At 54.3% G+C, this 19,957-nt stretch overlaps 1 protein-coding gene across 5 annotated transcripts; it reads left to right on the top strand.

The window, feature by feature from the left end:
• The first annotated feature begins 367 nt into the window (after positions 1-367).
• Positions 368-13,773, top strand: SLC7A3 (solute carrier family 7 member 3). 5 transcript variants are annotated; one of them, XM_064427007.1, is made up of 13 exons: positions 368-407; positions 1,049-1,121; positions 5,691-6,099; positions 6,279-6,437; positions 6,526-6,703; positions 6,805-6,917; positions 7,793-8,015; positions 8,194-8,333; positions 8,412-8,514; positions 8,798-9,009; positions 9,657-9,823; positions 10,094-10,202; positions 10,309-13,773. In XM_064427007.1, the coding sequence occupies exons 3-13, from the start codon at positions 5,730-5,732 to the stop codon at positions 10,440-10,442; spliced, it is 1,908 nt and encodes a 635-aa protein (XP_064283077.1). In that variant the 5' UTR covers positions 368-407; positions 1,049-1,121; positions 5,691-5,729; the 3' UTR covers positions 10,443-13,773. The 5 variants fall into 5 exon arrangements, with proteins under 5 accessions (XP_064283077.1, XP_064283075.1, XP_064283076.1 ...); XM_064427005.1 differs by lacking the exon at positions 368-407 and adding an exon at positions 1,339-1,410 and having other exon boundaries at positions 1,052-1,121; XM_064427006.1 differs by lacking the exons at positions 368-407; positions 1,049-1,121 and adding an exon at positions 4,218-4,237.
• The last annotated feature ends 6,184 nt before the right edge of the window (positions 13,774-19,957 follow it).

Raw genomic sequence — 19,957 nt, 5'->3', positions numbered from 1 at the left:
GAGCCCTGCAGAGGGAAGGGAGGCGAGGAGGCTCTCCCCACTCTGCTACCACAGCCCTGTCCCACCCTGCCGGGCAGCTGCCTGCCCTCACTGTGAGAGCAGACTCCTAGCAGGAGCCCAGAGCTGCTGGGAGCAAAGCCATGCAGGAGCACTTTCTCCCAGCAGCAGCTGTTGGGCTGGAAGTGTTGGGAGACTTCTGACTCTCCTGGACAGGTTCTGTTCTTTACTGATCTGGAGCAGCTCTGTGGCCAGGTTGAAGAGCAGCTGAGGATAGCAGGTTTCTGGTGCTGACACTTCTCTTCACAGGTAGAAATGACCAGACATGGGAGTGTGTGGAGTCCTCTTTGTCCAGTGAGTTGGCCCCTGTCCTGACTTCAGGGTGTGAAGATGCAGTCCCTGCTGAGCAGGTAAGGGCCAGCTGTGTCCTGTCACCATGGAGCACTGTCCAGGCTCTGGCTTGGGCCAGCTGTGCCAGAGGTAGGAGATGATGGGAGCTGGACCTGCCAATTTCTGGCTGGCACTTGAGCTATTTCAGCCTTTCTCTGGGGTTTACACAAGACTATGGGCATTTTTTGCATGGCTTTACCACCTCTCCATGCTCAGGGGACTGCAGGCTTCTGTCCAGCTAGATTTTCTAATGGCCTTTTGAAACATGCAGACTTCATGTGGCTTGTGTTGTCACTTTTATATGTCCTGAGATGTAGGACATGGCCCCAGGATGGGGTGTGCAGAGCCTGAAAGATGAATCTCCAAGTTAGGAAATCTCTTACCTGCAAAATAAGTTCATGCATTTCCCATCAGTTTTAGGGCTCTTCACTGTGTGGCTGCAGCCAGCCAAAGGCATTCTTGTTTCCCAGGGTGCTGGCAGATGCTCGCTACAGCCGCTCCTTTGCCAGACACTGCTCCTGTGATGGATGTGCCCTGGCAGTGGTCCCCAGGGGGTTGAGCTTGAAGTGTTGGATGGGCTGCAGTGCTCCTCCAGAGGATGGGCTGTGTTATGGGGGGGGGTGCAGCTCCCTGCATCACACTTGCACCCTGCTCTTGCCAGTCTGCAGGTGATCAGCTGTCCCAGGAACTGGCGCGTGTGAAGAAAGAGCTGGAGCAAGTGAAGAGCGAGCTTGGTACGTGGAGCTGGTTGTTCTGAGGACTGCGGGACACCTGGAGTCCAGGTGACATCTCCTCTGCTTGTACCTGGAGCCTAGGGCCTGCAGCTCCATGGGAGAGGGGCTGGCTTCATGTTTAGGGGGTAGAGCAGGATCTCAGCTGCTGCCCTAGAGAGTCTGGGCGTGAGGTGTTTAGGACAGGCTGAGCACACCCCTTCTTGCCTTCTGTCTGCAGCTGACAAGACTGCTCAGTGTGAAGCCTGTCAGCAGACAATCTCCTCCTTGCAGGCTCAGCTCAGAGCAGCAGGTATGTTCCCTCACTGTGGTGAGCCCTTGCTTCCAGGCAGGCTGCAGGGATGCTCCAGTGATCCCTTGAGGCTGTGAAGTGGGGGGGATACAGCTCATACAGGCCTTCTCAGGGCTCAGGTGCTGAGTGCCAGAAGCATTACTGCTTTGATATTGCTGTTGCTTCCCAGGAATCTGTCTGAAAGATGCAGCAGTGTTCGACAGTGGTGAGCTGGGGAAAGACTGACAGCTGGGACATGGGGACAGACAACAGCCATTGTCTAGCTGTGCGAGCCCTGGGCCAGTGATGTATGTGGAGCTCTTGAATGAATTAATTTTTCAACTCCTTGTATGTAAAATAAAGGTATCTTTTGCAGTGGTGCATGCTGTCTGCTTGGGTAGAGGCAGTGCCCAGTGCTGCCCACTGATCCCCACTGGGCAAACAGGGTCTGTGCTTGGCTATGGCTGGTTTTGCTCAGCCAGAGATTTGAGGTCTGTTACAGGAAGGAGCTCAGTGCTGGTGGATGGAGGTACAGTGTGGCTCTGGGGAAGCATTTCTGGACAAAATTGATGCTTCCAGGTGGAATGCTTGGATGTGTGGTGGTGGTAGGCAGCTGTATGGGCAGGTTTCTTCCTTAGGCCACCTTCACATTGGATGTGGGAAAAGGCACTGCTGGCTTATGGCACATTAGACTTCTGCAGCCTTTGGCTATTTATTACTGCTTTATTATCAGTGACTGCGGGCACATGGTGGCACATGCACTTGGGACTCAGTCCAGTCCCTCACTGTTCTGCATGCTGGTGCTGGGAGCCCTGCTCTGCTGCCTTCTCTCTGGGTCATGGATGCAGGCACCTTCTTGCACTGCCTTGTGTCTGGGTGAGGCACTGGAGAGTCTGGTGCTGGCAGTGCACTGAGTTTGGGCTGGGAAGGCTGGCCTGTTCCTGCTCCTGTTATTTCTGGCTGCCTTGGAACATGCACCCCTTCCTGGGGCACTGCCCTGGACTGTGTGCAGGGTGGCTGCACAGGGCTGCACAGCTGTGTTGGCTGTCTCCCACCCCTGCATGGCGCTTGGTTGCTGGGGAGCTCCAATGCTGGCACAATCTGCAGCAGAGAGCCCTAACATGCTGTGTGTTCCCTGGACATGCATGAAGATAACTTCTTGGTGCAGGTACTAAGGGAGTTGACTCCAAAAAGTGCCCTGCTATTTGTAAACAGAGAGGCACTTGTGGGTGGAGCTGGACTCAGTGGTCCTTATGGTCCCTTCCAATCTGAAATACTCTATAATGTTTCAGTTGTGGAAGGTGGTAGAGGCATCCAAGGATGGATGTGGATCTTTTTCTGCAGGTCTTCTGGCTCCTTTGTGGGCTGGAGCCATTTCCTCCCCTCTTTTGATGCTGGCTGTGTTTACCTTGCTGCTATTTGCCTTCCTGCTGCTCCTGTTGAGACATGCACCTGGCTTGTTCCATGCCCCTGCCTGCTCCCGGCCCTTGGCTTGTGCTGCTGGATCAGGGCCCTGGATGATGGGAGTGGGGAGCAGTAAGACTGGGAGGTGAGGATGGGACACTGGGAAGACACATGTGGAGCTGCAGACATGTTCTGGTGTCCTGCTGCTGCTCCTTTCTGGAAACTGCCTCCCAGCGCCTGATGTTGCAAGAAGGTTTCTGGTAATAGGGAAATAATGTCATCTGCCACCCTGCTATTCTGGGTACCCTGTGTCTGCTTGTCTGGGACAGGGTGACCCTGCTTGGAGTCCTGCTGTGCCCGTGGTGCTGCCTGTCCTGTCTGAGAGCAGTCTCAGGATGGTGCTGCCCAGGTGGGTCCCTGCCTACAGCTGGCAGCGCTGGCAGGAGCGGGGGTGTCTGAGTAGAGAGGCCACGCTGCGCTGTCTGCGGCTTGACCTTACTGCGTCATGGGGTCAGGAAAGGGAGGTTGCTGAACTGCAGTTCCTCGATTCTGAGAACTGGTGGCAGAAGAGCTTGCGTCACTTCATTAGAAGCATGAGCTAGTGTTTCCATCACGGCGTATTCCCGGAGTTTCCCCCCACCCAGAGGATGCGGGGGAGGCCTGGCGCTCCTGCCTGCCCTGCTCTGCTCCCCTCCGCTCTGCAAGAGGCTGAAAAGATTTTCGCCTCGACAGCGGCAATGCCGGAGCAGGGGCTGGCTTACCTCTCTGAGCTGCTGCTTTGAATGGGCGCTCACGACAGGCAAGCCCGGGATTGCATCAGGCGCGGCCTGCTGACAGCAGCTCCCAGCCTGAGCGCTGGAGAGGATGATGCTGGCCCCTGCCTCTGCCCTGGCTGCCGAACAGCTCTCCCAGTGCTGGCGTTTCCCATCACTTAGGGCTGCCTGTTGCTCCCAGAACGGAGGGGCTGTAGCGGAGCATACGGAGCTCGGGGTAGAGTCACCGCACCAGCCGCGGGCTGCGCTCCGCTGGCAGCGCCTGCAGCGGCGGGGCAAGGCCGGGACGGGCTCAGTTCTCACGGCACATCTGGACCCGGGGAACCCTCAGCTGCTCCCTCCGTGGCGTGTCCCGAAGGAGCAGGGTGCCTTGCCCTGGTCCCGCCGGCCGAGCCGTGCCTCGCCCCGTGCCACTTGCCCTGGAATTTAATTTTCAAAAACGAGCGCGGGAACGAGGGAACGAGGGCGGGTGGGGTAGGAGGAACTCGGCTCTGCCTGCTCCCCGCCTCCTCCCCTTTGGGTGAAAGCTGGTGAGGCGCCTGTTCCCGCCTCATTTCTACCAATCCATCACGGGCGGAACTCGCCCCCATCTCATGCTCTCGGCCGCGGCGCGGAACGGAACCGAGCTCACCTGAAGAGATCGCACGGGGGCGAGCCGAACCGCGCCGCAGGTGAGTGGTGGCGGGCGCTGCCGCCGGGCCGGGAGGGGCTTGGCGCAACCGGTGCCGCTCTTGCATCAGCTGCCGCCAGCCCGCACGTGGCCGGTCCCGCCGCCGGGCCGCATCCTGCCGGCCCCGCATCGCCGGGCCCCGCGGTGGCACTCCTGGGGAGCGGAGATGCCCCCGCGGGGGCTGAGGCGGTGGTCCCGGGCTAGCAGCTTCCCACACCTACGCCAAGTCGTGGAGGGATGCGATAGCTGCCGGGCTGCGGTAGGTACCGGGATGCAGCGGGAGCCTCCCGCTGCCGCCTGACCCGTGCGGATCTCCAGTCGGGTACTTGGAACCATTGAGCAGCGCTGGGGAAGGCAGCTAGAGTTGTCCAGGTAGTATTGAGGAGGGTGCTAGTGCTGGGGCACTTGTTGCACTTGGGGTCAAGGCTGAATGTGAGACGTGCCAGCTCCGGAGGAGGTTTATCAAGAAGCAGGATGGTTTGCTGGTTTTCGAGAAACAGTAAGAGTTGGAGGATGCTACTGTTATCCTGATAATCCTCTATGGAAATGGTCACAAAGTTGTCCTTGTGTGCTTAGGCTGATACATGTAGTGTGGCATGCGGTCCTGGGCACCTGGATGGAGTGTTGTCATTTTCGGATGAAGGGAGAAGGCAGCAGGGAGAATACACTGGTGGCTGGGTGGTTCAGTGCGGGCAGAGGTGCCAGCTGTGGCCATGGGCATTGGGAACAACTTTCCTTGCAGCTCCTCTGTGCTGGATGCCTGCTTCACAGGTTGTTCATCTTCAGAGCCTTTTGGGGAGATAGGTGGCTGCTGTGATTAAGAGGAGTGGGGATGTCTTATATTCGGGTGATTACAGCCTGTAGAGCTTGCAGAACTGCTTAGCAAGCACTGTTAGCACCAGGAACCCATGCTGTTTATCTGTCTGCTTATGCATCCCTGTAGAGAATGTGGTGCAGATACCGAAAGCAACAAAGGAATGGCTGCCTCCAGTGAGTCAGCCCTGCTTGTTAAATCCTGTGCTGGAGGGATTCTTTGTCTCCACATCATTGCTGCTGTGCACACCCATGTGCCAGGCTGGAGAAATGTACCAGCAGTCAAGTTTGGTTTGAAGGATCTCCAGGCTGCCAAGCCTGAGAAACAATGGACAAGCTTTGGGATTCACCTATGAGCTCTATGGTTAAGACCACACAGGGCTTGAGCAATGAGCATTTCCCAGCATGGACTGACTGGGTTCATCACTGACTCATGGTCATGGTGGCAGGGTGTGTGCAGCCCCACAGTGCCTTGGAGGGTGCCACTACCACGGTCTCTGGCCAACCAGTGTGGCAGGAGTGTGGTGCCAATGAGTGAGCTAGGAGCGGACTCCTGTGGGCATCATTTCCTGTCCTGCCCCTTGAAGTGCCAGTCCCACTGCCTAAAGGACACTGAGATTCACATTTCCCTTTTCTTGCAGGGCTTTTGACCAGCTGAGCTTCACTGAGGAGAAGACAAGATGTTGGGAGAAAAAATGGCCGGTTTTGGGAGGAAGCTGATCCGCCGGCGCGTGGTGGACCTGAGCTCTGATGACACACATTTTGCTCGCTGCCTCTCCACACTGGATCTCATATCCCTGGGTGTGGGCAGCACACTAGGGGCTGGTGTGTATGTGATGGCCGGAGAGGTAGCCAAGGAGATGGCTGGTCCCTCCATCGTCCTCTGCTTCCTGGTGGCTGCTTTCTCATCGGTACTGGCTGGACTCTGCTATGCAGAGTTTGGGGCCCGTGTCCCCAAGGCCGGCTCTGCGTACCTCTACAGCTACGTCACCGTTGGTGAGATCTGGGCTTTTATAGCCGGCTGGAACCTCATTCTCTCCTATGTGATAGGTACGAGGCCAGGCAGCATGTGTGGGCTCCTTCCAGCACCCTGCTGGCAGCATTGGGGGGTTTCTGGGGGCAGCATGTGGTGCTGTGGGGGCAGGGTGTGGGGTGGGATCAGCAGGTGGAGGTGGCTGGTGCCCATCTGCCCTGGGCTCAGACTAATGCACAGATTTGCCATCAACCAGGTACGGCCAGTGTGGCTCGAGCATGGAGTGCAACATTTGACAACATCATCGGCAACCACATCTCCACCTTCTTCTCCAGCAAGATCCCAATGCACCTGCCAGGAGTGCTGGCTGAGCATCCAGACTTCTTTGCTTTGATCCTGATTTTGCTGCTCACTGGTGGGTGTGCAGGAGAGTGGCTCCATGGTACCATGGGTGATGGCATGGCAGCCTGATGGGTCCTCACTCACCTCTTCTGTCCCCACAGTACTGCTGGCTTTTGGTGTCAGCGAATCTGCCCTCGTGAACAAAATCTTCACGGCGGTGAACCTGTTGGTGCTGAGCTTTGTCATCATTGCTGGATTCATCAAGGGAGATATCAAGAACTGGCAGCTTTCAGAGAAGGACTGTATCAACTGCTCGCTGCCAGACTCACCGGATGACATGTAAGTAGAGCAACTGTGCCAGGCTGGGATCTGGCATAGGGCAGGCACAGGCCCTGCTGTCCCTGCACCTCACAGCAGCTGCTCTCCTGCATTTCTTCCAGGAAAAAAGCTTTTGGCTCTGGTGGGTTCTTCCCGTTTGGACTGGGAGGGATGCTGACTGGCGCTGCCACCTGTTTCTATGCCTTTGTGGGCTTTGACTGCATTGCCACCACAGGTACTGCCTTGGGTGAGGGTGGCGTGGGCATTTCCCCTGCACAGCCAGCAGCTGGTTGGGAGCTGATGGGGAGGATGCTACATGGTGTGGGAAAATAGCTGGTCTCACTGCTCCTCGGAGGTTTTCCTGTGGAGTCTGTGTCTTCAGCTGGGCCAGACAAAAGGGCTCAGAGCCTGCCTTGCCCCAGGAAAAGTGGCTCATTACACCACATGGTGGGAGCAGGGCTGCACCCTGCCTGCACAGCCAGCTCCCAGAGCAGCGGGGAGCCTTTTGACTGCTGAGCCGAGCCTGCAACAGTGCTGGGAATTGCTTGTGCCTCCTAGTTATTTCCCAGCCTCAAGCAGCCTTTTTCCAAATGACTGGGTTCATGCAAAACTGCTGCTTCCTGGAGTACAGGCAGCTCTCTTAATTTCCTCTCATTACCCCAGAAATCTACTTAGTGGGTGGCTGGTACAGGCTGTTCTGCCTGACCTTGCTGGTGCCACCCTGCCTCTGGGGGCTGCCCAGCATCTTCTCCTTTCCTGGTGCCAAGCCCCTTGCTGGGAGCGTGGTGCAGCACACCTTTGCAAAGCTGAGGCACACATTCAAAGAGGACCTCCATTCAACAGGCTCTGTAGGGAGAGGGAGCTGATGGTGGTGGAGAAGGGCTGGCATGGCCAAGGGGTGGCTGCAAGCCCAGGCTGCCAGGCAGCTCCATTCCTTCTGCCAGTGCAGCAGCAGCATGGCCAGGGACCCCTCCTCTCCAGCAGCCCCTGCTTGCTGCTCCCCAGCCCTGTGCTGCCATAGAAAGTCCCCACTCTGGCTCATCCCCTGGGGGTACTTGTCCTATGCTGTGCAGTAGAGTAGGGCACATGTGGCCTCTTGTGTCTGGACAGGAGAGGAAGCCAGGAACCCGCAGCGCTCGATTCCCATTGGCATCATTGTGTCCCTCCTCATCTGCTTTGTGGCTTATTTTGGGGTCTCTGCATCCCTGACTCTCATGGTGCCCTACTTCCTCCTGAACAAGAACAGCCCTCTGCCTGAGGCTTTCAAGGCGGTTGGTTGGGAGCCCGCCCGCTACGCCGTTGCCGTTGGCTCGCTCTGTGCCCTCTCCACCAGGTAAGACTGGCTCTGTTGCTGGCACTGCTTGGGACACAGCACTGGGACCGACAGCATTAACCTGGCTGGGCTGGGGATTTGCTCTGTCCAGCTGCTGTCCTGCTCCTGGCACAGAGCTGGTCCCTTCCCCTTCTGGGTGGTAGATGGGGGCAGCTTGCCTAATCTCTCTCCACAACAGCTTGCTGGGCTCCATGTTTCCCATGCCCCGAGTGATCCATGCCATGGCAGAGGACGGGCTGCTCTTCAAGTTCCTCTCCCGGATCCACAGTGGCAGAAAGACCCCTCTGATTGCCACCTTTGTCTCGGGGTTCTTCGCAGGTAAGGCTGCTGGCCACCCCCTCGCACCCAGCCCTGCGGTGGCTGGAGCTGTGCTCATGCTGCCTGTCCTCCTTGCAGCGGTGTTTGCCCTCCTGCTTGACCTGAAGGACCTGGTGGACCTCATGTCGATCGGCACGCTGCTGGCCTACTCCCTGGTGGCTGTGTGTGTGCTCATCCTCCGGTGCGTGACTCCTCGTGTTTGGCGGTGCCCAGGGTGGATGTTCCTCACATCGTCCTGGGGGCTTGTAGCCACAGCTTTTTTCCAGGGGCATGCATCCTGGGGAAGTGCCAAGCCCCCAAGATGGAGGCTGCTGACCAGAGCCTGTGTGTGTCTCTGGGCATATCCTTGGAGTGGCTGTCGCGGGGCCACTGCCGGAGCAGCAGGGATATGAAGGTGCTGCCCACTGTTCCCTTGGGCTAGGAAGTTGCTTGGGCTCTGCTGCAAGCTTGTCTTACCTGCTCAGGTACCAGCCCCGACAGCCGAACTCCCCGAAGGCCACGGAAATGCTGGAGCTGAATGGGAACGAGGAGGAGACGGTGATTATGAACCCGACCATCGCTGCTGCCAGTGCCCAGCACAAAGAGACCTTGTCCCTGGTGATGCTCTTCAACCCGCCTGGGGACACCCCCACTGTGCTCTCGGGGCGCATTGTCTATGTCTGTGTCACGGTCATTGGTGAGTGAGTGGGAACTGGCGGCTGGTGTCCCCTCCTGCCAGGGGCTGCAGTGTTCTGGCATGTCTCTGTAGAGCTGGGAAGGGATGGAGAGCATGCCAGGCAGGTGAGAGGGGCCAGGTTGCCAGTCGCTGTTGGCAGTGCCAGCAGGTGCTGCACTCTAAGCAGGGTGCCAGTGCAGGGTACAGCTGTGGTTTGGGGTGCACAGGCATTGCTGGAGGACAGGGGTGCTAAGCCAGGGATGTGCAGGTGGTCATGGGAGATCCCTGTGATGAGTCTGACCCACGCTGGCACCAGCAAGGGCAGCGCCCAGCCCCTTGAGAGTGCTTGGGCTCAGCCAGCGGGGTTTGATCTGTCTATCAATGGCCCCATTGTACAGCCAGAATGGGGAGGCTCAGCCAGGTCTGGGCAAGCGTCAGAGCTGGGTCCAAGCCCAGCCAAGCTCAGGCTCCCTGCAGCTTGCTGGTCTGGGAAGTGCCTCCAGCAAAGAACTTTCCTAAGGCTTTGGGGCACAAAGAGAGGTTTTGGAGTGTTAGAGACAACTAGTGCTGGACCTGACTAAGGGCAGTGGGTGCCTCAGCCCAGCTGTGGTTGAGGCTCAGGGCCCCACGGAGGCCATGCCCTCCCCTGACTACCCCTTATCTTGCAGCTGCACTGATCACAGTCATCTGCGTGGTCCTGAGACTCCATATGGCTGCGCTGAAGGAGGCCAATGTGGGCTGTGTCGTGGCTCTGGTGCTGCTCCTCATGGCTCTGCTCATTTTCACCATCATCATTTGGAGGCAGCCGCAGAGCAATGCACGATTAAACTTCAAAGTGAGTGCAGCCCCCTGCATCTTGGTGTCTGCACCCCCTGGACTCCATCAGGACCTGGGCATTGCAGGGTCTGCCAGGCCTTGCTGCCAGGCAGTCACCAGGAAAGCCCAGGGCCCTGAAACGTCTCTCTGAGGTGCAGTCCTCAGTGTGGAAGTGCCTGGGAGCTCTGGGCTGTGGCAGGGAGGGAGTCCTTCTATTGGCCAGTAGCATCCTCGAGCCCAGGCTGGTCCTTCAAGACACAGCTGACACAGCACTTCTTGTCCCTTGCAGGTACCTTGCCTCCCACTCGTGCCAATCTTCAGCACCTTCATTAACATCCTGCTGATGGTGCAGCTGAGCCCTGCCACCTGGGTGCGGTTTGCCGTCTGCACGGTTCTGGGTAGGTGTCCTGTGGTGGGGAGGGCAGTGCCCACAGCTCTCTCCTGGAGGTCTGTTAGTGCTGACAACCCACCATTGCACATTTCATTATGGAAACTGTCCTGCAGGTTTCATTATTTACTTCACCTACGGGATTTGGAACAGTGTGGAAGGGAAAAACGCGGAAAAAGCCTGTGCCACCGTAGGAAAATCTCTGCACCATCCTGGACTGGACCTCAGCCCTGGGGCTGCTGCGGTCTGAGGGCCTGGGGACCAGCACTCCATGGACCTCTGCCACTTTGGGACAAGATCATGATCCATCTGTCTCCTCTCCTGCAGAGACTGAGTCCCAGGGTGAAGTACTAACATCTGAACAACACGCCTTGAGCCAAAGCTGACCTAGGATGAACACTCCAACCAAATGTTGTATGTTTCCACTTTAACAAAGTATTGTTATATGTACTCACTTATTGGCAAAACATGTTCACCTTTCTGTATCTAGAAACAGGACAGGGCCACATCTGGCCTAATTAGGTGGTATAGGATCAAAAGCAACTCCCTTGGATCCTCCTTGAGCCCTGGCCAGGCTTTGGGAGAAGCTGACAGGAAAATGAAATTAGAAATTATGTCAGTTGGTTTGTTTAGCAGTGTAAAACCCAGGCCACTGTCCCAGCAAAGTGGGAGAGCCTCGTGGGCTGCAAAGGAGGGGGCACTGCAGGAGTTCCCAGCTCCTGGCATGGTTCTCCAGTCCTTGGCTGTGGCAGCTTCCCCCAGAGCTGCTGTCTCTTGGGCTTGGATGATGTGTGATGGATCGTCCTTCATCACTGTAGGCATTCTTTCCTAGCAATGATTAGCATTGCTCAGCTTGTCCCTTTGCAATTCTTTGCTCATGGTTAGGTGCCTTGCTTAGCTTATCCTTTTGTGATTCTTTGCAGTTTTACATCAAGGTAATGCCACTGTTCCTTAAGTTGGTGTCTGTGTCTCTGACTCTACCCACTGGCAAAACAAAATCAGCGTAGTCAGCAGGGTCAGAACAAACTGTTGTTTTTAAAATCTAAATAAAAGGAATCAGCCCTGTCTGAAATTCCCAGATGGGAGGTTCACTGGTCCTCAAGTGGGCTAAGGTTAGAGGACCACGTGAAGAATGGGGAATCAGTTAAAAGAAGTTGAACTGCTGGATGTATTTAAATGCATCAAAAAAATGCATACTGAAAAAGGAAAAGAACTTGTGGATTAGAAAGGCAAAGAAGAATTTTGTTAACAGTATATCAAACAAAACACCAACAAAAGGAACAGTTGTTGAAATGCTCTAACATGGACCAACAGATGTGAGTTGCAGAATCAAATTGTAATGCTAAAATTTCCAAATAAGCTGCTTGCTGATAAGATGGATTTACCAGACTTGCTGAGAAAGCTGCAGTTAGAGTAGCTCAGTATAAGGAAAGGAAAGGGCAAGTGAATGACAAGAAAATGCATGCAGTTATTGCAGAGGCAGGTGTGCAGTGAGATCCTGATAAATGGAATGGAGATATTTGGGATTCTGTGCACTCTGATGAGGTTGGTTACTGAGATGAATTTGTAGATGTGAGACCAGCATGGAGATGAAAGGTAGAATTAGATGCTAATGGTCAGGAGGGATACTCATAGAGGATTATACTCAGCATGAAATTAAATATTTGAACAGTTTAGGAAAAAACAGGGGAACCTCTTTTCTCTTGGGTGGTGTGCTTGCATGACCAGGGAGCATGAGGGATAACCCTAGACTCAGGGGACTCTAAGAAGTTTTTAGTTTGAATTTGGATTCTTTTGTGTAGTATGCATTTTGGAATAACATTCACGATACTAATTTGTTAGTTTTGGTTGCTTTGGCTGTAATACTAAATACCCTACAGAAAATTATTGGCCAGGATCTGAAAGTCAGTGGTACACTTAGTGAGATTGTGTACGAGATGTATGAGAACCTCTTGTGATTTTGTATTTGTAGAGAATATTACTGAAGATACAAGTAGTCACTCCAATATTTGTACCTGTAACTTTATTGCAATTACAGGATTTTTGTTATTTATTTTTTGTTTCTATTTTTTAAATTAATATTTTTAGTTTTTTACCTCCTGTTATATCCTGTCAATTTTTGGAATCTAACTATACCCTGATTCAAGACTTGCAGCCTACATCCCATTGGTATGAACTGGTAAAGGTACTGCTCCAACACAGACCTGAGGCTTGCTGAAACAAGCCCAGGAGAATGGCTAAAAGGTTTTGATTGCTGTCCATCATGGCATGGCAGAAATCCATCATGTGGTGTAGGCACCCAGTTTGGGGTGGCTGGGATGGGCTGGCCCAGCCCCATCCCCAGTGCACAGCTGTGAGCAGCACTGACAGCAGCGAGCCAGGGAGTGCCCAGGGGTGCTGAGCACCCACCAAAGGGAGCAGAGGGCACACAGGGGCAGGGCAGCAGCATCAGGGGTGTGAAAGGCTGGGCTAAAGAACACGAAGGGAGATGCTTGCAGCCTTCTGAGGTGATATAGTACTCTGTGTGGGCAGGTATGTGGAGCCTTCTGAAGGGGTCTGGTGTCACTGTATGGGTTGAAGCTCTCTGGTATTGTTTGGTGACACTGTGTATTGTGGCCATCTCAACCTGTGCTGTGACAATGTGGTGGAGTGGGTGAAGAAAGATGGAGAACACGGGTGGTGGGACATTCTTTTTGGATGGGTGCCTACAGCTACCAGAATTCTCAACTGAGTGCTTCACCCTGGTGTTTTATTGATGCTAATCCTTTTGCTTTCTGTTCTGGTAATTGCATATTATGTCAAGGTTTGGATGATCATGAAACAATTAGCTTACCAACTACCTCCACTGATAGCAGACAATCCATGTGGTACCAAAGCACGAAATGTTCTCAAGCTCTATTTGGATATTGTGAAGCTTGAGTGACTATAGTCACAGAGAGTGTATTGTGTAGGAAAATGACTGGGAACTCTGTGGACAGGTAACTGGGGGTACAATTAGAGGAAACTGAGGACTTAGAACAGTGTGGAAATTATAGGATATATATATTCCTTAATTTGGTGTGTGTGTCTCTGACCCTACCTACTAGCAAAACACAGAGCTGGGACTGCAGAGCTGGCTCGTGTGCTGCCTCTCCCCCTCACAGGGAAGTCCCCTGGCTGGGTGGGAGTGCTGGTGGCCCAGGGCTGGTCTCTGCCCTCCTCCAGTCCCACAGAGGGGCAGTGGCACCACCACAGCCCTCTGGTCATGAAAGCTGCTTTCTCTGTGCACAGGAGCCCCCACGGAATGGTGCAGCTGTACTCATTCCATCTGCCATGTGGCTGTGTTCACCACCTCCTCCCTGCTTCCCATGTGCCAGACTTGTACGTGGCAGCCGTGGCTGGAGCTCTGCAGAAGGCTTACTGCAACTTGTTCTGGTACTCACTGCTAGCAAACTGGTACTGCCCTGACCATGCTGTTTGATGTAAATATCTTGTTGAAGTGTCAGTGAGATGTCCTCAGTGTAGTTGTACTTGTGTCCAACCTCATCTGCCTTTCTATAATTTTAAAGCAAATTTTTAACTATTAAATTAAATGTTTTTAAGTGCTTTTTCCTGTTGGTTTTGCTGTTAATGGCCTGTGGTCATGGGCCCCTCAGCAGGACCCTACATGCCACTGGGCTGGGTGCCAGGCTGGTGCCAGTGCAGAACAGTGCTTGGTCCCAGCCAGCTGTGCTGGGTGACATCCCTGCCCAAAACCTGCCAGCTGGAGCCACAGTGCTCACTGTGAGCCAGCAGCTGTGAAGCAGTGCTTCAAACCAGCTCCAGCCAGTGCTGCTGGTACCTGGGGGGCAGGACAGCAGCCTGCCATGTCCTGCCTTTCAGGCCCTGTGCAGGGAGGGATTGTGCCACCAAGCTCCAGAGCAGTAGATACAGTAAAGGCCTTGGAAATGTTTATTCCTGGAGGTGCCAGCAATGGCCTGAAGAGGAAGCCTGACCAGAAGCTGGGCTGCATCCATTAGAGAAGATGATTGTCCAGATTTTGATCTGGTCTAAATCAGATCTGACATAAGTATCCTAATTTAAGGCAGATGGACTGTGCTTGGTCTTGGCATCTCGCTGTTCCTTGGCAGTGGTGCAGGGTCACTGCACGGTCAGTGGGGAGGTACCTGCACCATCAGCTCTGCTTGGCCCCTGTGCTGGAGCTGTGAGCCTCCCCCAGGGCTGTCCCTGCAGCAAAAGGGGCTGTGGCTCTGCTCTGGCCCCAGCACAGTGTCCCAGGCTGTGGTGCCCTGCCAGAGCCTCAGCCTCCAGCCTCCAGGCACAGGTGACACAGCAGGTGCTGCCAGCCCTCCTAGTCAGGCTGGTCCCTCAGTGCCATGCTGGCTTCACCACCCCACCTCGGGGATATCTTCTGGCCAGGGGCAGCAGAGGGTCCCTGCTGAGCCCTGAGCCTGCCCTGTGCTCATTCCCCCAGTTTTCGGTGCTGTTACCCAGGGCAATGGGCCTGTGGTACAGCTGCAGCTGTCACCCCTGGCTGGGCACTGCTACAGCCCCTGTGCCTTTGTTTGTGTCTGTGTCCCCCATACACACGTGCACATCCATGCCCACGTCCAGCTGTGGGGCTGTTTGTGCCCATGGGCACATCCCTGCCTTCCAGGCCATCCCACTGAGCTCTGCCCTGCCAGCCTGGGCATCCACTGGGACTGGCAGAGTTCTGGGCATGGAGCAGGATTCTGGAAGCTCTGGACAGCTCCCACCATGGCAGCTCAGCAGGGAAAGCAGCTTTGGGGAGTCAGTGTCCCTCAGCCATGGCTACTCACCCCCAGCAGCCCCACTCACCCCCAGGCTCTGGGCCAGGCATCCTGTCCTTGGCTACCAGCCTGTGGAGGCTGCCCCCAGCTCTGCACACTCTGGGGGTCCCTTCCTCCCCCTCTGCAGGCTAGCAGGGCTGCCAAGGATGGCACCACATCCTCTGCCTTTCCCAGGCCGTGCTGGGGTTACTGCACACCAGCTGGTGGTGAACACCACCCAGAACAACACTCAGAGCCTCGGTGTGTGCTGTCTGCACAAACAATCTGTTCTCCCTGCTGCACCCACTGCCCCAGCAGCCTGCTCTGAGAGCAGCCCAGCTCCATCCTGCAGAGCCTGGGTGAAAAGCATGCTCCTGCTGAAGCCTGTCAGGGGCTGGGGGCTGGAGGGTGCCTTTCCCCTCCTGTACCAGTCTGGGAGGGGCCATTTTGTGGCTTCAAATCAGGAAAAAGCTGAGCCTGGCTTTGCTGTTGAGAGGCCTGTGGGGAAGGAAGCAATGCCCTGACACTTGGGTCATTTCCTCCCCAGGCTTGATTTGTGATTTCCTTGTTGCCATTTCCCCCTGGACTGACAGGGGAGCTGGAGGGCTGCTGAGTCCCAGTGTGTCTGGCCCAAGCCATGCTGAGCAGGCAGGTGGCTGGGGAGGCCTTTCTGTGGTCACTGGCTGGTGACAATGTGCCCTGGTCATGCCAGGGATGCAGTGCTGCTGGGTTGGGGTGTTGGGGGTGCAGAGGGGATGACTGTCAGCCTCCCTCTCATGTGACTCCACCACATCCCATGGCATTCATAACTTCATATCCAGCTGGTTTTGGGGGACATGGGGCTTTTCTGGTGGGCCCTTCAGAGCAGTTCTCTGGACACCAGATGCTTGCCACCTCCAGGGGGGCTGCCAACAGGCCATGAGTGTGGCCATGCAGGCTGAGGGCAGGATGGAGATGGGGGGCTGTGTTGCTGAGCCTCTGGAGGGAGAGCAGCAGCTGCAGAGCTGCCCCTGCACTGCTCCCTGGCCAGAAGAGGCCCTGGCAGGCAGAGATGTAGCAGCAGATTAAATTCTGATCCACTTGGGAATTAAAATAGGCTGGCAAGTCTGCTCTGCTCTGTGACACCAAATGCTTCAATGTGAGGAGTTAATATGCCATCTTCTTCCCTGTAAATCTGAGCACTGTCAGATCCCCTTCCCTGCCGGTGGAGGGGAGCTGCAGTGGCTGCTGAGTGGGATGAATCCATCAGCAGGGCCTGAGTCCTGGAATCTAGGGAATTGACTCCAGGCAATGGTGTAACAGAGCAAACTGCAATCAGCTCCTGACGTTTCTGCAGCAGCACTGGGTTGTGCTCCCTCACAGTCCAGAAGGGCTGCAGGAAATCAAAGCTGCTGAAGGGTGAGATTCTTATCATTCCTTACTCCCCTGGCTCCAGGCAGGCCCCAACCCTTCTGCTCTCCGTGGTGAGCTTAAGCACACATGACCCAGTAGCTGTGAGGAGCCTGCGTGCATCCAATAATCCTCTTGCCCTGAGCTGTGCCAGGTGGCCCAGCTCTCTATAAACACACAGGCTTAATGCTCGCCTCTCTTTGCCTCTGCAGGCCTGGCAGGATGACTTGCTGCCACGTGCTTGCTCTGCCCTCACTCTCCTTTCTTCCCAGTGTGCAGCTGGTGCCCTGGTTCCTGCTCTTGTCCCCCAGTCCACACTGCATCTAGGCAAAGGGTGGCTCCTCTCACAGCCTGTCCTGGAGCTGCCAGCATGCTGGGATGATGCCTGCACCCAGCAGGATGGCACCCTGGAGCTTCAGGGGAGTCTCTTTCTTATGAGACAGCTGTACCCCCACGGCACCCACACCTCACTGTGGGGGAAGTGAGCCTGTGAGTGAGTGGTGCAGAGAGATGGCAGAGGCAGCATGGGCAGTGCAAGTGGCACATTTATGGTGCAAATGGGAAGTTTTCCATCAGATGAACTACCCCTTCTCTGCCACCATCAAGATCACCAAAGGCTGCGCAGGTGTACTGGTTTCCTGACCTCATACACAAGAGATTTCTTGCTAATAACAGAGTTTTAAGACTGTTACATCCCCCTGTCCTCCTTAAGCTTTCCCATTTTCCTGTTGTGTTTACCCAGGCAACTATTCTAATTCATATTCTCTACACAGGACCTGACACTGATGGTGCTTTGCAAGGCTGGACAGATGACTGCTCGTATTTTTCCATTTTTAAGTCAATGTTAAGTCCTGTTCCATTTCACTGCATCTCAGGGGCAGCCTGCATCACAGGCAGGTCAATGCTGACATTTTTTAAACCTGCCCCAGAATAAACATGCAGTTCCTTCAAGACTTGTGGCAGTTGTACAGGCACAGCAACCTGACTTGCAAAATAAACAGGTAGGAGACATTTTGACAAACTAAATGTAACACTCCTCCCAGCTTAGTTATCAAGACTTTGGGGTAATGTGAGCGTTAAACTAATTTAACTGCCTGGTCTGCACATAGGTGTGCAACAGTTTCTATCATCCTGGACAAGATAATGCATGAAAAATCATGACACATTACTGGGCAGGGAGCAGCTGCTATTGTTTACATAATACAAACCAAATTTACAGACAGAATTTAACTTGTTCAATGGAATTACTTGCCCTAGCTGAGAGGTTCTTGGGGACAGATCAAAAAGGGTTTACATTTCTTCTCGTCTCTTGTTTGGCCATAAGAACAGGCTAGAGAGTGCTGGCCATGGTCCTCTTAAAATAGGAAGAAACACTCTCTGAAGTGATCATTGAGCATTTGTTATGTTTTACAGGCTACTCCAATTGTGGGACAGGTGACATGACAAGGGAAAATTCTGAATTTTCTAGAGCTGCTGATATGAAACATAAGGACTGGTCTGATTCAGAGACCAGTCCTCATGTTGATTCAGATTGGTTTTGACATCAGCCCTGAGCACAGCAGGAGAGGAAAAGCCAGCAAGGCAGAAGTACAGAGAACCATGGTGAGACTCATGCACCCTCCTAGTGTCCATCTCTGTGTCTGCAAGTGACAGCAGCTTTAAGACACCAACAGATGTGTCCTGCCCCCCCAGTTTGTCACTGAGAAAGTGGTTCTGACACACAAGCTGCAATTGCTGCAGGACTCGACACTGGAGTGGCTGGACACCAGGTGCCCACCAAGCCACTTGTGTCACTTTCCTCCTCAGGGGTGTCCCCACCCATGGCAAGGTGCTTGGAACTAGCTGGTCTTTAAGGTCCCTTCCAACCCAACCCACTCTGTGATTCTGTGATGTGTCCAGGTTACTCCATGCAGAGGAGTAAGCTAACATTAACCTGGAACATGCACTTTCCCCAAAGCCTAGGAAAGTGTCTCCTCCTTGCTAGCTGATGGAGACATAGTTGGTATCTTGATTACATCCATAGGCACAAGGTGACATCCCTTATTTTGTTCCCAAGAGCTGAATAGCTGTTTGGCTTCCCTATCTTCCTGCTGACTTTGGGCCCTGTTATGCCAGCATCAGCAGCCAGTAAGGATTCCACATCCCTGGTGGCTGTAATCTTTCCACGTCTCAAAGCTCTGACGAGGTTAGACTGGGTGGTTTCTACTTCTTGTCTGAATTCCCTCACTCCTTCCTGCATTTCTTTTCTCAAGGACCAGCTTCTTGATGGAACCCTTCTTCTCCCTCCTTCCCTAATACCTGGTGATAAAGACCTACTGACTTCCATGTCCACTGGGTTTTTCCCACAACTGGTGCAACTGTAGTTCTTGTTTGGGCCTCTATCTCTACTATCACCTCAGATGGAGTTTGTCCCTGGTCTCAGTCAGGTTACCCCCAGAGGTGGCTGGGATCCCTGAGCTAACCACAGCCCTCAGCTGTGGCTTTGCAGGAACATGCCAAGCCCCAGCACAGTGCCAGAAGCTGCTGGGTTTCACTGGGGTAGGCACCTTCTGTCAGTTGGCATGTCAGTTTGCCAGGGTTACTTGCCTGTTCAGGTGTAGTCCCAGGCTATGGGAGGTGATAACTAGCCCAGGCACTTGCCCAAATCCTTCCACACACTCTGCCACCCACGGACCAGCCGCCTCAGGGCACATTTCAGTGTTGACTCACCCAAAAACTGCCTTCTCTTATACCAGATTACACAGACCCCATGATATGCCAACCGTGTTAATTAGTAGCATTAAACATCTCACGTAAGGCTGAGCAGGAACAATAAAGCCACCCACACCAGGTGGGAGTGGGAAATGGGATCCTCTCCACAAGGCAGCTCCCCCAGCAGAGCAAGGCCATCAGTGCCAGGGCAAAGCACAGAGCCCTGGTTTGTACTAACTTGTTCCCAAAGCCCAGCAAAGCAAAGAGATAAGAAATGCAGCCAACAAACTCTGTGACCCAACAGGAGCTGCCTGCTTAGTAACTACTATGGCTAAAGCACACTTAGCACAGAAGAGCCATTGCCTCAAGCCCCACACTGGGCACCAAACTGTGGTGGGCTGACCCTGCCTGGACACCAGGTACCCACCAAGCTGCTCTCTCACTCCCCTCCTCAGTGGAAGGGGGCTGGGAGAAAGGAAGATGGGAACGGAATTTGTGGGCCAAGATAAAGGCAGTTTAATAAAGCAAAAGCAAGGCTGTGTGTGGGAGCAAAGAAAAACTAAATATTTATTCTCTGCTTTCAACCAGCAGGAGATGTCCGGCCACTTCTTGGGAAGCACAGCTTCAGTACACAGAGCAGCTGCTCCAGAAGACAGATGTTTTAATAAGGAATGCCCCCCATCTCCCTTCTCTTAGCTATTACTGCTGAGCAGATGCCATATGGTCTGGAATATCCCAAGATCTTGCCCCCACCCCAGCCTGCTGGTGAGGTGGGAATGTTAGAGACAGCCTTGACGCTGTGGGAACATTGTTCAACAACAGCCAAAACACTGGTGTTTTATCAACACCTTCCTAGCTACCAATAAAAAACACAGCTCTACAAGGGCTGCTAGGGGTAAAATTACCTTCAGCTCAG

The sequence above is a fragment of the Passer domesticus genome, chromosome 7, assembly GCF_036417665.1.
Source record: "Passer domesticus isolate bPasDom1 chromosome 7, bPasDom1.hap1, whole genome shotgun sequence".
Classification (NCBI taxonomy): Eukaryota; Metazoa; Chordata; class Aves; order Passeriformes; family Passeridae; genus Passer; species Passer domesticus.
The sequence above is the reverse complement of the archived record's forward strand: the minus strand, read 5'-3'. Positions and strand labels throughout refer to the sequence as shown.

Coding starts and splice junctions, on each gene's coding strand:
- SLC7A3 (XM_064427007.1), top strand. CDS start 5,730: ATGTTGGGAGAAAAAATGGCCGGTTTTGGGAGGAAGCTGATCCGCCGG. Junction 8,334..8,411: donor TGTCTCGGGGTTCTTCGCAG/GTAAGGCTGCTG, acceptor TCCTCCTTGCAG/CGGTGTTTGCCCTCCTGCTT. Junction 9,824..10,093: donor ATGCACGATTAAACTTCAAA/GTGAGTGCAGCC, acceptor TGTCCCTTGCAG/GTACCTTGCCTCCCACTCGT.